The sequence below is a fragment of the Rhinatrema bivittatum genome, chromosome 15 (assembly GCF_901001135.1).
Source record: "Rhinatrema bivittatum chromosome 15, aRhiBiv1.1, whole genome shotgun sequence".
NCBI classification, from domain to species: domain Eukaryota; kingdom Metazoa; phylum Chordata; class Amphibia; order Gymnophiona; family Rhinatrematidae; genus Rhinatrema; species Rhinatrema bivittatum.
In genome coordinates this window covers 80,746,764-80,759,724 of record NC_042629.1, presented here as the reverse complement: position 1 = coordinate 80,759,724, position 12,961 = coordinate 80,746,764, and the positions used below count along the sequence as shown (strand labels likewise).

The 12,961-nt window shown below is 45.8% G+C and overlaps 1 protein-coding gene across 4 annotated transcripts in view; it reads right to left on the bottom strand.

Annotated features, from left to right (window-relative positions):
• The window catches only part of PLOD1 (procollagen-lysine,2-oxoglutarate 5-dioxygenase 1), a 230,834-nt gene that overhangs the window by 126,621 nt on the left and 91,252 nt on the right, over nt 1-12,961 (bottom strand). For 3 of the 4 annotated variants that reach the window (XM_029579322.1, XM_029579324.1, XM_029579325.1), the window contains exon 1: nt 2,485-2,634. The exons of the other annotated variant lie outside the window; for it this stretch is intronic. In XM_029579322.1, the coding sequence (XP_029435182.1) occupies nt 2,485-2,557 (73 nt within the window). In that variant the 5' untranslated portion in view covers nt 2,558-2,634. Of the gene's footprint in view, nt 1-2,484; nt 2,635-12,961 lie in introns of those variants that run through there. 4 annotated transcript variants of the gene reach the window in all.

Sequence of the window (12,961 nt, the reverse complement as noted above, 5' to 3'; positions counted from 1 at the left end):
AAAAGAAGAACAGGTGGGGAATGAGGGAGGCACTGAAGAACAGAAGAGAAGGACGCTGGAGTAAGACGCACTACTGCTGGCATAGGGAGAGCTGTCGCTCAGGGGTATCGCCCTTATAACAGGGCTCTGCCGCTATCTTCATCAAGAAGGGCTGCGGAGGATTTCCTACTGCTGTCCCCTTAAATGCAGATGCATGCACACGCCTAAGGAGGACACGGCACACGCAGGGGTTTGTCAGCGGCATCCCTGCCGCCTATGCTGGCGACATGCTACCGCGTTTGGGGTCATTGCATCGGGCTGGCCCGGACACGAGAGCGGCCCGTGGACCACCGAATGTAATAATATGGAAAGAGGAGTTATGATATTTAAATACCTCCAAGAAATAAATGCACAAGATGGGGGCCTCCTTCAATGGAAAGGAAGTCTCTGGAATGCAGGGGGTCATGGGATGAGAGTGAAAGGGGGAGACTCAGGAGTAATGCTAGTTTTTAAAAAGGGATCAAGGCTTGATCCACAAAACTACAGACCACTGAACCTGACATCTGTGCCAGGCAAAATGGTAGAGACTATCATAAAGAACAAAATTGCTGAACATAGAGATAGGCAGAGCTGAACAGGACAAAGCCAACATGGATTTAGCCAAAGGAAGTCTTGCCTCACTAATCTGCTACATTTTTTGAAGGGGTAAATAAAAATGTGGATAAAGGTAAGTCCGTGGATACAGTGTAACTGGATTTCAAGAAAGCATTTGACAAAGTCCCTCATGAAAGACTTCTTAGGAATTTAAAAAGTCATGGGATAGGGGCAACTGTGGATTGCTAACTGGTTAAATGATAGAAAACAGAGAGCAGGCCTAAATGGTAAATTTTCCCAATGGAGAAAGGTGAATAGTGGAGTAACCCAGGGATCTGTTCTGGGACCCTGGCTTTTTAATATATTTATAAAATGGCCTAGAAATGGGAACAAGTGAGGTGATCAGATTTGCAGAGGACACAAAATTATTCAAAGTTGTCAAATCACAAGAGGATTGAGAGAAATTGCAAGAGGACCTTGCAAAACTGAGACTGAGCATGAAAATGGCAAATGAAATTTAATGATGCACTTAGGGAAGAGTAACCCAAATTATAGCTACAAAATACGAGGTTCCACATTAGGAGTGACCACTCAGGAAAAGGATCTAGGTGTCATTGTTGAAAATACGTTGAAATCCTCTGCTCAGTGTGCAGCAGCAGCAGCAGCCAGGAAAGCAAACAGAATGCTGGGGATTATTAGGGAAGGAATGGAGAATAAAACAGAGAATATCCTAATGCCTCCTTATTGCTCCATGGTGCAACCTCATCCTGAGTACTGTGTGGAGTTCTGGTCACTGCATCTCAATAAAGATAGAGCAGAATTAGAAAAGGTACAGAGAAGGGCAACCAAAATGATAAAGGGGATGGAACGATTCCCCTATGAAAAAAGGCTAAAGAGGTTAGGACTCTTCAGCTTGGAGAAGAGACGGCTGAGAGGTCTTTAAAATCATGAGTGGAATAGAACAAGTAAACATTAATCAGTTGTTTACTCTTTCAAAAAGTACAAAGATCAGGGGGACACAATGAAGTTATTAAATATGTAATACATTTAAAATTAATAAAAGAAAATATTTTGTTTTACTCAATGCACACTTAAGGTCTGGAATTCGTTGCCAGAGGATGTGGTGAAAGCTATTAGTGTAGCTGTGTTTAAAAAAAGGTTTGGACAAATTCCTGGGGAACAAATCCATAAAAAACTATTAAGGTAGAGTTTCAGAAATCCACTGCTTATTCTTAGATTCCAAGCTGCTTATCCTATCTACCCCTTGGGATTCTGCCAGGTACTTGTGATCTAGATTGGCCACTATTGGAAACAACCTCAGAGGGACAGCCATGTTAATCTGTGTAGCAAAAATGAGAGGAGTCAGGTGGCACCTTATAGATGCATGTTGAAGTGGACTCTGCCCTCAGAAGGCCATGCTTTAACAAATTAGTCCTTCTGTAAGGTGGCACCAAATTCCTGTCATTATTGGATACAGGATACTTGATGGACCTTTGGTCTGACCCAGTATGGCAAGCCATTTCTTTCCAGAGAGGGTGGGGGATGCATGGAACAGCCTCCTATGAGAGAGGGACAATATCTGAATTAAAGCAAGCTTGGTGCAAGCCCATGGGATCTCCGAGTCAGGAAGGAGTTATACAGCGGAGCAGGAGACACGGATGGGCAGAGTGCATGAGCTGAATGCTCTTTATCAGCTGTCATAGCCTATGTTTGGAGGAAGTTTTCCTTCCACAACGCTCAAGTCAACTTTTTAATATATTTCTTCATTACTGCTATGATAGTAAACACCTAGATAATATTTTATGTACATGCATGTTTCAGAGATACTAAGATAACTTCTGACTGCTAAGTGCTGCATATCACGCGTGGATAGTGCAAGGCATCCCACCGCCCAGATCTACGCCCCCATACCTGGGTGCCTCCCTGTGTCCTTCTCTCCCCCGCAGCTGCATAGCAAGAGGCACAGGAAGATTAATCGCGACATGCCCTGCTCCTCCGAGTGCTGCCACGTATCGAGGCCCTCCCCTCTCGCGAGACTCTCGCCCCCTCCCTGAGGCACCGAGCACTACCGCAAGGAGAACCATTGCCTCGTTAAACAGCTACAGCTGCTAATCCAGATGTTCCCCGATGACGTAGAGGGGGTGGGTGTAACACGACTCCATCAGGAAGAATAGCCTTCGCAATGCCAGACAGAGGCAAACATCTGCAATGTTTACAAAGTTACCCAGAGAAAATGCTTCACGACCGCCATCAATGTGGCTTTCACTACCTGAATGGCCAACATTCAATACCTTTATCGCCTGAAAACCCAGCGAAAGCTTTCATAGGACTTTCAGACTCCTTAAAGGGCAACCAAGAGCAGGGCTGCATGACCGGGGGGGGGGGGGGGCAGGAGGGTGTCTGGAGACTGTGGGGGCAGGTGTGGGGGGGGGGGCAGGAGGGTGTCTGGAGACTGTGGGGTCAGGTGTGGGGGGGGGGCAGGAGGGTGTCTGGAGACTGTGGGGTCAGGTGTGGGGGAGGGGCAGGAGGGTGTCTGGAGACTGTGGGGTCAGGTTGTGGGGGAGGGGCAGGAGGGTGTCTGGAGACTGTGGGGTCAGGTGTGGGGGAGGGGCAGGAGGGTGGTCTGGAGACTGTGGGGTCAGGTGTGGGGGAGGGGCAGGAGGGGTGTCTGGAGACTGTGGGGTCAGGTGTGGGGAGGGGCAGGAGGGTGTCTGGAGACTGTGGGGTCAGGTGTGGGGGGGGCAGGAGGGTGTCTGGAGACTGTGGGGGGCAGGTGTGTGGGGAGGGGCAGGAGGGTGTCTGGAGACTGTGGGGTCAGGTGTGGGGGGGGCAGGAGGGCGTCTGGAGACTGTGGGGGCAGGTGTGGGGGAGGGGCAGGAGGGTGTCTGGAGACTGTGGGGTCAGGTGTGGGGGGGGCAGGAGGGTGTCTGGAGACTGTGGGGGCAGGTGTGGGGAGGGGCAGGAGGGTGTCTGGAGACTGTGGGGTCAGGTGTGGGGGGGGGCAGGAGGGCGTCTGGAGACTGTGGGGTCGGGTGTGGGGGGGGCAGGAGGGTGTCTGGAGACTGTGGGTCAGGTGTGGGGGGGGCAGGAGGGTGTCTGGAGACTGTGGGGGCAGGTGTGGGGAGGGGCAGGAGGGTGTCTGGAGACTGTGGGGTCAGGTGTGGGGGGGGCAGGAGGGCGTCTGGAGACTGTGGGGTCAGGTGTGGGGGAGGGGCAGGAGGGTGTCTGGAGACTGTGGGGTCAGGTGTGGGGAGGGGCAGGAGGGTGTCTGGAGACTGTGGGGTCAGGTGTGGGGGGGGCAGGGGAGGGCGTCTGGAGACTGTGGGGTCAGGTGTGGGGGGGGCAGGAGGGTGTCTGGAGACTGTGGGGTCAGGTGTGGGGGGGGCAGGAGGGCGTCTGGAGACTGTGGGGTCAGGTGTGGGGGGGGGGCAGGAGGGCGTCTGGAGACTGTGGGGTCAGGTGTGGGGAGGGGCAGGAGGGTGTCCTGGAGACTGTGGGGTCAGGTGTGGGGGGGGGGGCAGGAGGGCGTCTGGAGACTGTGGGGTCAGGTGTGGGGGAGGGGCAGGAGGGTGTCTGGAGACTGTGGGGTCAGGTGTGGGGGAGGGGCAGGAGGGTGTCTGGAGACTGTGGGGTCAGGTGTGGGGAGGGGCAGGAGGGCGTCTGGAGACTGTGGGGTCAGGTGTGGGGTCAGGTGTGGGGGGGCAGGAGGGTGTCTGGAGACTGTGGGGTCAGGTGTGGGGGGGCAGGAGGGCGTCTGGAGACTGTGGGGTCAGGTGTGGGGGGGGGGCAGGAGGGCATCTGGAGACTGTGGGGTCAGGTGTGGGGGAGGGGCAGGAGGGCGTCTGGAGACTGTGGGGTCAGGTGGGGGGTCAGGTGGGTGCACCCTAGACCAGAACAGGGGAAACACGAGAGGACATTGACTTACAGTGCAGCTGGATTTCAGGTACAGGGGGGTGGGGGCCTGAACAGGACGTGGTAGGAGATGAATTTTATGGGCAGGCGAGTACAGAGCAGGCAGAATATATGGCAGCAGTGGGGAAGAGTCTGTGTGACGGGAATAAAGGTGAAGCAGAGAAAGAGAGGTCAGAAGTGCTGGCACAGGATGGTATTTATTTACCATCCTTCCATTCATATTATAGGGTAGCAACATTTAAAACAAGTTAACTATAGAGCCTGGAAAGTCATTTGTGATACATAATTTCTATTTCAATCATCTTAGTATATTAGTCCGAGTTGTCTTAATGCACTTTGTTGCTCATTCTTCCAATACTTACAGTGCTTATAATCTTGTACTTCTCTGCATATTGATATTGTAAGTGAGATGATTATGCAGTTTTGAAGAGCCAGGTTTTCAGTTCATGTTTGAAGCTCTTTCTTTCTCTTATCAGACCTAACAGCTCTAGAAGAGCTATGGAAGACATTCGGTCTCTCTTTTCTTTAGGTGTGTACTTTCTTTTGTGATGGTACTGTTTGCTATGCTGTGTATGGGTTTCTGTTGTTGATGATGTTAAGATTTAGTATTAGGACTTTATTATGGATTCTGGATTGTACTGGTGATGTGGTCAAATTTCCTTGTTCCTAATAAAAGTCTTGCTGAGGCATTTTGTAGTAATTGTAGTGGCTTTAAAAGTCCCGACGATAGGCCTAGTAATAGGGAGTTGCAGTAATCAATGTTTGAGAATATTAGTGTTTGCAGAACAGTACAGAAGTCCTGGAACATCAGAAGAGGTTTCAGCCAATGTAATAATTGCAGCTTGGAGTATCCTGTTTTAATTAATGTTTATGTGATTTTTCATTGTGATGTTCTCATCGATCTGTATTCCAAGGTCCCGTATTTGTTCAGAGGGGGTAATGTTTTTTTATTTATAACATTTTATATACCGATTTTCACGGAGGGCATCCGACCAAAACTGTTCACAACTTCAAATTATAAAGAGATAAAAATAATAATAATACTAAAGAAAATAAAAACATAATAAATAAATAAAAAATAGTAAAGATTGAAGAAAAATACATTGTATAATTATAATACCTAACTCTTTGCATGACTTAACTAAAAAGAAAATTTTTTAACAAAACAAGAAAAGTCAGAAATTTTAGAAGAATTACGAAACCAAAGGTCCTAATTATCATGTAGTTAGCAACAAATAGTCTATTAGGCTCCAGATATGTATCATAAACAGATACTGATATTATAAGGAGCTTTGAGGAGAGGTATTCACTTCCTCAATTCCTGCATAAGCTATTTTAAATAAATAGGTTTTTAGAACCTTCTTGAATTCCTTGTGATCCATAATTGATCTCAAGGAGTTTGGAATTGAGTTCCAAAGAATGGGTCCCACCACTGAAAAGGCTATCTCTCTTGTTATATTTAGTCTAGCCAATCTGACTGTGGGCACCTCAAGCAGATACTTAGAAGTAGATCTGAGATTTCTAGTAGGCTTATATAATCGCAATGAGGTGCAAAGCCAAGTTGAATCCGGATCCTATATTAACGTATGAATTAATGACAAGATTTTGTATTTCACCCTAAACTTGATGGGCAACCAATGTAACCCATACAGGATGGGGGTGATATGATGTCTCATGGATGCTCCTGTCAATAAACGGGCAGCAGAGTTCTGAATCTGCTGCAAAGGTCTTAAGGTAGAATCCGACAGGCCCAAGAAGAGGCTGTTACAATAATCTAAACCTGAGAAGAGGCTGTTACAATAATCTAAACCTGAGAAGATGATAGATGTTAAAGTTACCCAGGTTTAAAGGCGTCAGATTAATTATTGGGGGAGTTTCTCCTTAGCCATTTGATTTCTTTTTTTTTCGTGTGTGTGTTTAGTGTTAGTTTAAGTTGTGACAGTTCTTGCTGTATTGCCTTCATGTATGATGTGAGTGCCGATTCTGCGTTTTCAGTTGATTTGGAGAATGGGATGTAGAACTGTATGTCATCTGTGTAGAAGTAGAAGCAGATTCCTAGTTTTGCTAGTAGTGTACACAGAGGCAGCATATAAATGTTGAAGAGCGTTGCCGAGAGTGCTGAGCCCTGAGGGACATCTGTATCGACAGATATGTGGTTGCCCAGGTTGACTTGGAATGTCCTATCAGCTAGGAAGGAGGAGAACCATTTTAGAACACATCCGTCTCTTCCAGTTTTTTTTCATCTGGTGGCATAGCAGGGTATGGTCCACAGTGTTGAAGGCTGCTGTTAGATCTAACAGAACCAGGATGTAAGATTGATCATTGTCAAACCCCTTTAGTACAGGGTCTATTAAAGATATTAGTAATTTCTGTTGTGATCATTTCTGAATCCGAATTGGTTTGGGTATACTATATCATTGTCTTCTACGTGGTTTTCCAATTGGGAAAAATCAATCAACCCAAGCCCAAACACAATGTAATCTGGGACTATCACAAAATCAACACAGATATCCCCAGTCGTATTTCAATTAATTAATTGTATCTCAAAATTCTTCCACCACTTTATATCATATTCCTTAACTTTTTTTATTTTTTTCTATTTTTTCTTTTTTTTTTTGTTATTTGTAGGACCTTCAAGTATCCAGAATGTATCATTCACATCCCGCTTTTACTCATAAGTCCAATTTTATTTCATATATACTCTTATTATTTTAAAATAGAGTGCTTAACCCAAACCTAGGGAGCTCACAACTGCTTTTAGTTGTCACCAATTCACTTTAATATATTTGATGGGACGTTTATCGAAGGTCCCTACACTACAGCAGTCTTTACCCCAACCACATATTTGCATAGAGAGTCGCCGGTACAAAACACTTATCTGTGAATAACCATCAATGCCCTTAACAAAAAAACAATAGAAAAAATATTAAAAATAAAAGAGTTAAGGAATATGATATAAAGTGATGGAAGAATTTTGAGGTACAATTAATTAATTGAAATACCACTGGGGATATCTGTGTTGTGCTGATTTTCCAATTGGGATAACACTGCTTTTTCTAGAACTTCAGCGATAAAAGGCAAGTTGGAACAATTACTGGCCAATATCCAATCGTCAGTTCTGCCATTTTTAGTTTTTAGAATTGGTTTGATCACAGCTTGTTTCGCCCCATAGGAGACTAATCCTTCTGAGAGTGAATGGTTGATTATGCTTGGTTGGAGTGATTACTCTGTGTACTATTTTAAGGGAACTCGCTGGGATTGGGTCTAGTGGGTGTATAGCTGGCTTAAATCAAATCATTACCAAAGTTATGTCGATTTTAGTTAGCATGTTGAAAGCACGCCAAGTGTTCTATATAGACTGCCCATGTTTTTCTTCTGGTTCTTTAGTTGGTGAGCAAGTGGATAATTGTTTTTAACCTATGAATTGTATCTAATAAGGAGGTGGCACAATCATTGCAGGCATTCTATGAAAGGTTGTAGTTATTTGAGATGGAGAAAGATGGGTCCTTGATTAAGTGTTTGACTGTTTCAAAGAGTATAGAAACACAGAAACATAGAAATGACGGCAGAAGAAGACCAAACGGCCCATCCAGTCTGCCCAGCAAGCTTTCTCATGCTTATCTGTTACTCTGACCGCTGAGTTCAGGGTCCTTATTGGTAACTTTTTGATTCTGATTTCCTTCCACCCCCGCCATTGACATAGAGAGCAGTGTTGGAGCTGCATCTAAGTGAAGTATAAATCCTATTTCTTCATTCAATTTGGAGTTAAATATTATCCCGTGAATCTGTTTTGCATAGTAGTCATTTTTTGCTTTATTGATTTGTGTGCGGTATGTTGCTAAGAAGGATCTGAATGTGCTATGGGATTCTGCAGACTGGCATTTTCACCATTGTTTCTCAGATTTTCTCAGTGTCTGTTTGGTTCATCTTAGTTCTTCATTGTACCATGGTTTCTTTTCTTTAGAGTTATTCTGTTCTTTTTGGAACATTTTTGTCTTAGGCTTAGGTTATCTGCAGTATCACTGCCAATTATTTTCCATGAGTCAAAAGCTGAGGAGGCATTAACTTGATTAAAATCAGCTAGCTTATTTTTAATTGCTTCTTCAAGTACATCCGATTGTATCTTTTTTCTGAAGGTAAAGGTTTGGTTATTAATGAAATTTGTTTGCTTAGCGTTGAGGAGGGTTATGTTTGCTTTTATTAGGTGGTGATCAGACCAGGGCAATATTTTGTGGGATGTGTTAATTGTTGTAGTTGGCAAAGATTAGATCTAGGATATGACCTGCTTGATGAGTGGGGTTGATTACATATTGTGACCATCCCAAAGTTTCCATTGTATCTAAATAGATTTCACATGCCCCTCAGTGCAAGCGCTTCCGGCTTTGTTGCTGCGATCTTTAGGTGCGGGGGGGGGGGGGGGGCAGCTGCTGTGGTGCCAGCAGGACCCTCCTCTCCCTCCTTGTTCTGGGAGGGGGGGGAGCTCCCAAAGTGTCCGCCACGGTCCCTAATGTGGGCGGAAGGCGTTAGTGCCCTGGCAAAACATAAGAACATAAAACTTGCCATACTGGGTCTAACTGAGGTCCATCAAGCCCAGCATCCTTTTTCCAGCAATGGCCAATCCAGATAATAAGTACATGGCAGGATCCCAAATGGTAAACAGATCCCATGCTGCTTACACCCAGACACGCAGTGGCTTTCCTGGTTAACAGTTTATGAACTTCTCCTCCAGGAACGAGTCCAAACCTTTTTTAAATGTAGCTACATTAACTGCTTTAACCACATCCTCTGGCAATGAATTCCAGAGCTTAATTGTGTGTGGAGTGAAAAAGTATTTTCTATAATTTGTTTTGAATGTGCTATTTATTAACTTCATGGAGAGTCCCCTAGTCTTCATATTTTTTAAAAGAGTAAATAACCTATCTGCATTTACCCATTCTATTCCACTCATGATTTTATAGACCTCTATCATATCCCCCCTCGGCCGTCTCTTTTCCAGTTGAACAACCCTAACCTCTTTAGCCTTTCCTCATAGGAAACAGTAAGGAAACGCTGTGTGGCAAGGGACCAGATAGAGATGCAGACAGATGAGGAGTGTGAGGGTCCAGAGAGATCTGAACAGATGCAGAGCAGAGAGAGATATGAGATGCACAGATGTGGAGCAGCGGTGGTCCACAGAGAGGCAGACAGATACAAAACCGTGGAGACCAGAGGGAGATGCATATGCAGTGTGGATGCAACACAACGATCAAAACCTGCTAGATGGTGGCACAGAGGGACCCCCAGCCCCGCTAACCCAGAGATCAGGTAGACTGCAGGACAGAGGATGTATTCCATGCATGCATGCACACACACACATAGGCCAGGGGGAGGGATGAGAAAGAGGGATATTTTAAGATGATTGTAATATTTTGAAAGAAAATGCAAGAGAGCCATGTTAACAGCAAAGTTTTATAAACAAGATAATTATAGTAATTTGTTTAATGTATGAGCAAAGATGTGCAGGAATTACTGGTGAACATGTAGTAGGGTGGCCAACCTTTCTACAGACCATAACTGAACACCCCACTAGACTTCATGCTTTGGGAGGTTACAGACTGTCACGTGTCCATCCACTCATTACTTGGCTTTCAAGCCCCCCCCCCTCCCCCAATAGACTTTTATAAAATGTTATTTCAACTACACTATCCTCACAAAATATCAACCCAGCCTCTCTCCTGGAGCTTTGCTCTCTATCACAACTAAAGCCTTTCTAGTACACACCCACCGCCATACTTCCTCATAAACACACACTTTCCCACACACACCCTTCTCTCATACACACACACATATACACACAATTTCCTCTTTCATACATACACACACTCCCACACAACCTCTTCTCTCAAACACACATGCACACGGAGGAGACTATATTCCTCTGCGTCCTTTATACTGTATCGCCCCTGGAGTCCTCCGGAGGAACGGCTCCCAGCATGACAACAATGCCTGCAGTTCAGAGAAGCAACATGCTGAGCATATCGCCACCAGGAACACCATTTTCAAGGTCAATAAACGCAAGGAAAGACTGCGCATTGGTCGAAAGGAAGGACCTGCCAAAAAAATCCAGTACTAAATTAAGATTCCACAAGGGAACCAGCAACCGTAAGGGAGAGAGCTGCTACCTGCACCTTTAAGGAGTTAAGGGCAAAACATTTATTCAAGCCATCCTGCAAAAATTCCAGAATAAGTGGGATTTTGACAGTCCACAGGGGGACCCCGCGTTCTTTGTACCAGGCTTCAAATACTCTCTAGACCTGCACATACACTAGGGACATGAGCATGGAGTAAAGTAACAATTACCATCACAGAATATCTCCACTTCATCAGGCTTGCCTTCTCAAGGGCCGGACTGTAAGACAGAATTGAGTAGGATCCTCGTGAAGGACCGGTCCCTGCTACAACAGGTCCTTGTGCAGTGGGAGGCGCAAAGGATTCTCCACCAGGAGACTCCACATGTCTGCATACCATGGACACCTGGGCCAATCTGGAACTACTGGTAGGACTAATCCCCTGTGGCACTCAAATCTGCAAGTGACCCTTCCTAGGAGGAGCTATAGAGGGAAGACGTATAGCAATTCTTCTTCCAACCAGATCTGGACGAAAGTGTTGATTCCCAGGGACAACGGATCTCTTTTGCAACTGAGGAATTGAGGAACCTTTGCATTGTGAGATGCAGCCAGCAGGTTGATTGATGGGAAACCCCAGCAATCTATCAGTTGAAACGCTTTGGTCAACAACCGCCACTCTCCTGGATCCAGTCTTCCCCTGCTTAGAAAGTCTGCTCTGACGTTCTCATCTGTAGATGACACCTACTGGCTCTTGGTTCCTCCCGGGCAGTTGATGTAGGCTACTGTCATTGCGTTGTCTGACATCACACAGACCGCTTGACCCTAAGTCTGTGGTTGAACTGTAAACACGCCAATCTGACTGCCCAGGCTTCCAGGCAATTGATGTTCCAGAGGGCCTCTTCTTCCATCCAATGTCATGAAAACCAGCCAGTTTGGGGAGGACAGGGACACGCCCCTGCTCAGATCAGCTTCCTGCAACCATCACTGGAGGCGAGAACAGACTTCATCGGTAAGTGGAGATGAACCGCATAGTCTTGAGATTGTGGCATCCAACGTGATAGCAGAAAGCGTTGAAGCAGACGCATGTGTGCCTTCACCCATGGCACTACTTCCAGGGTTGCCGCCATCAAACCGAGTAATTGGAGATAGCTCCACACCGTTGGGCCTACTGTGTTCACCAACTGACACATCTGGTATATCAACTTCTGTATCCGTGTGGTTGGGAGAAAGACCTTGCCCTGCCTGGTGTTGAAGCGGACTCCCAGATACTCCAAGGACTGGGCAGGCTTGAGGCTGCATTTGGCCAAGTTTACTACCCAACAAAGTTCCTGTAACAACCAGATCACCCTGTTGGTCACCAACTGGCTCTCTTCCACAGACTTCCATCTTTACTCAACGTTGCTGCCACATCCACCATAATCTTGGAAAATGTTCTGGGGGCGGTGGCTAGGCCAAAGGGCAGCACCTGAAAACAATAATGTCAACCCACTATCGCAAAATGTAGGAAAAGGTGATCTTGTCAGATTGGAATATGTAGGTAGACCTCGGATAGGTCCAGGGAGGAAAGGAACTCTCTCGATTGTACGGCCATTTTCAGAGTATAAGGCCTCCATGTGAAAATAAGTCACTAGCAGGTGACTGTTGACACGCTTGAGGTCCAGCATGGGATGAAAGGAACCTTCCTTCTTGGTTACTACAAAATAAATGGAATAATGCCCCGTATTTTCCTGAGGCATAGATACTGGGATCACAGCTCTCATCCTGAAGAATAATAAAGCCTGTTTCTTAAGAACATAAGAAATTGCCATGCTGGGTCAGACCAAGGGTCCACCAAGCCCAGCATCCTGTTTCCAACAGAGGCCAAAACCAGGCCACAAGAACCTGGCAATTACCCAAGCCCTAAGAAGATCCCATGCTACTGATGCAATTAATAGCAGTGGCTATTCCCTAAGTAAAATTGATTAATAGCCATTAATGGACTTCTCCTCCAAGAACTTATCCAAACCTTCTTTGAACCCAGCTACACTAACTGCACTAACCACATCCTCTGGCAACAAATTCCAGAGCTTTATTGTGCGTTGAGTGAAAAATAATTTTCTCCGATTAGTCTTAAATGTGCTACTTGCTAACTTCATGGAATGCCCCCTAGTCCTTCTATTATTCGAAAGTGAAAATAACCGAGTCACATCTACTCGTTCAAGACCTCTCATGATCTTAAAGACCTCTATCATATCCCCCCTCAGACGTCTCTTCTCCAAGCTGAACAGCCCTAACTTCTTCAGCCTTTCCTCATAGGGAAGCTGTTCCATCCCCTTTATCATTTTGGTTGCCCTTCTCTGTACCTTCTCCATCACAACTATATCTTTTTT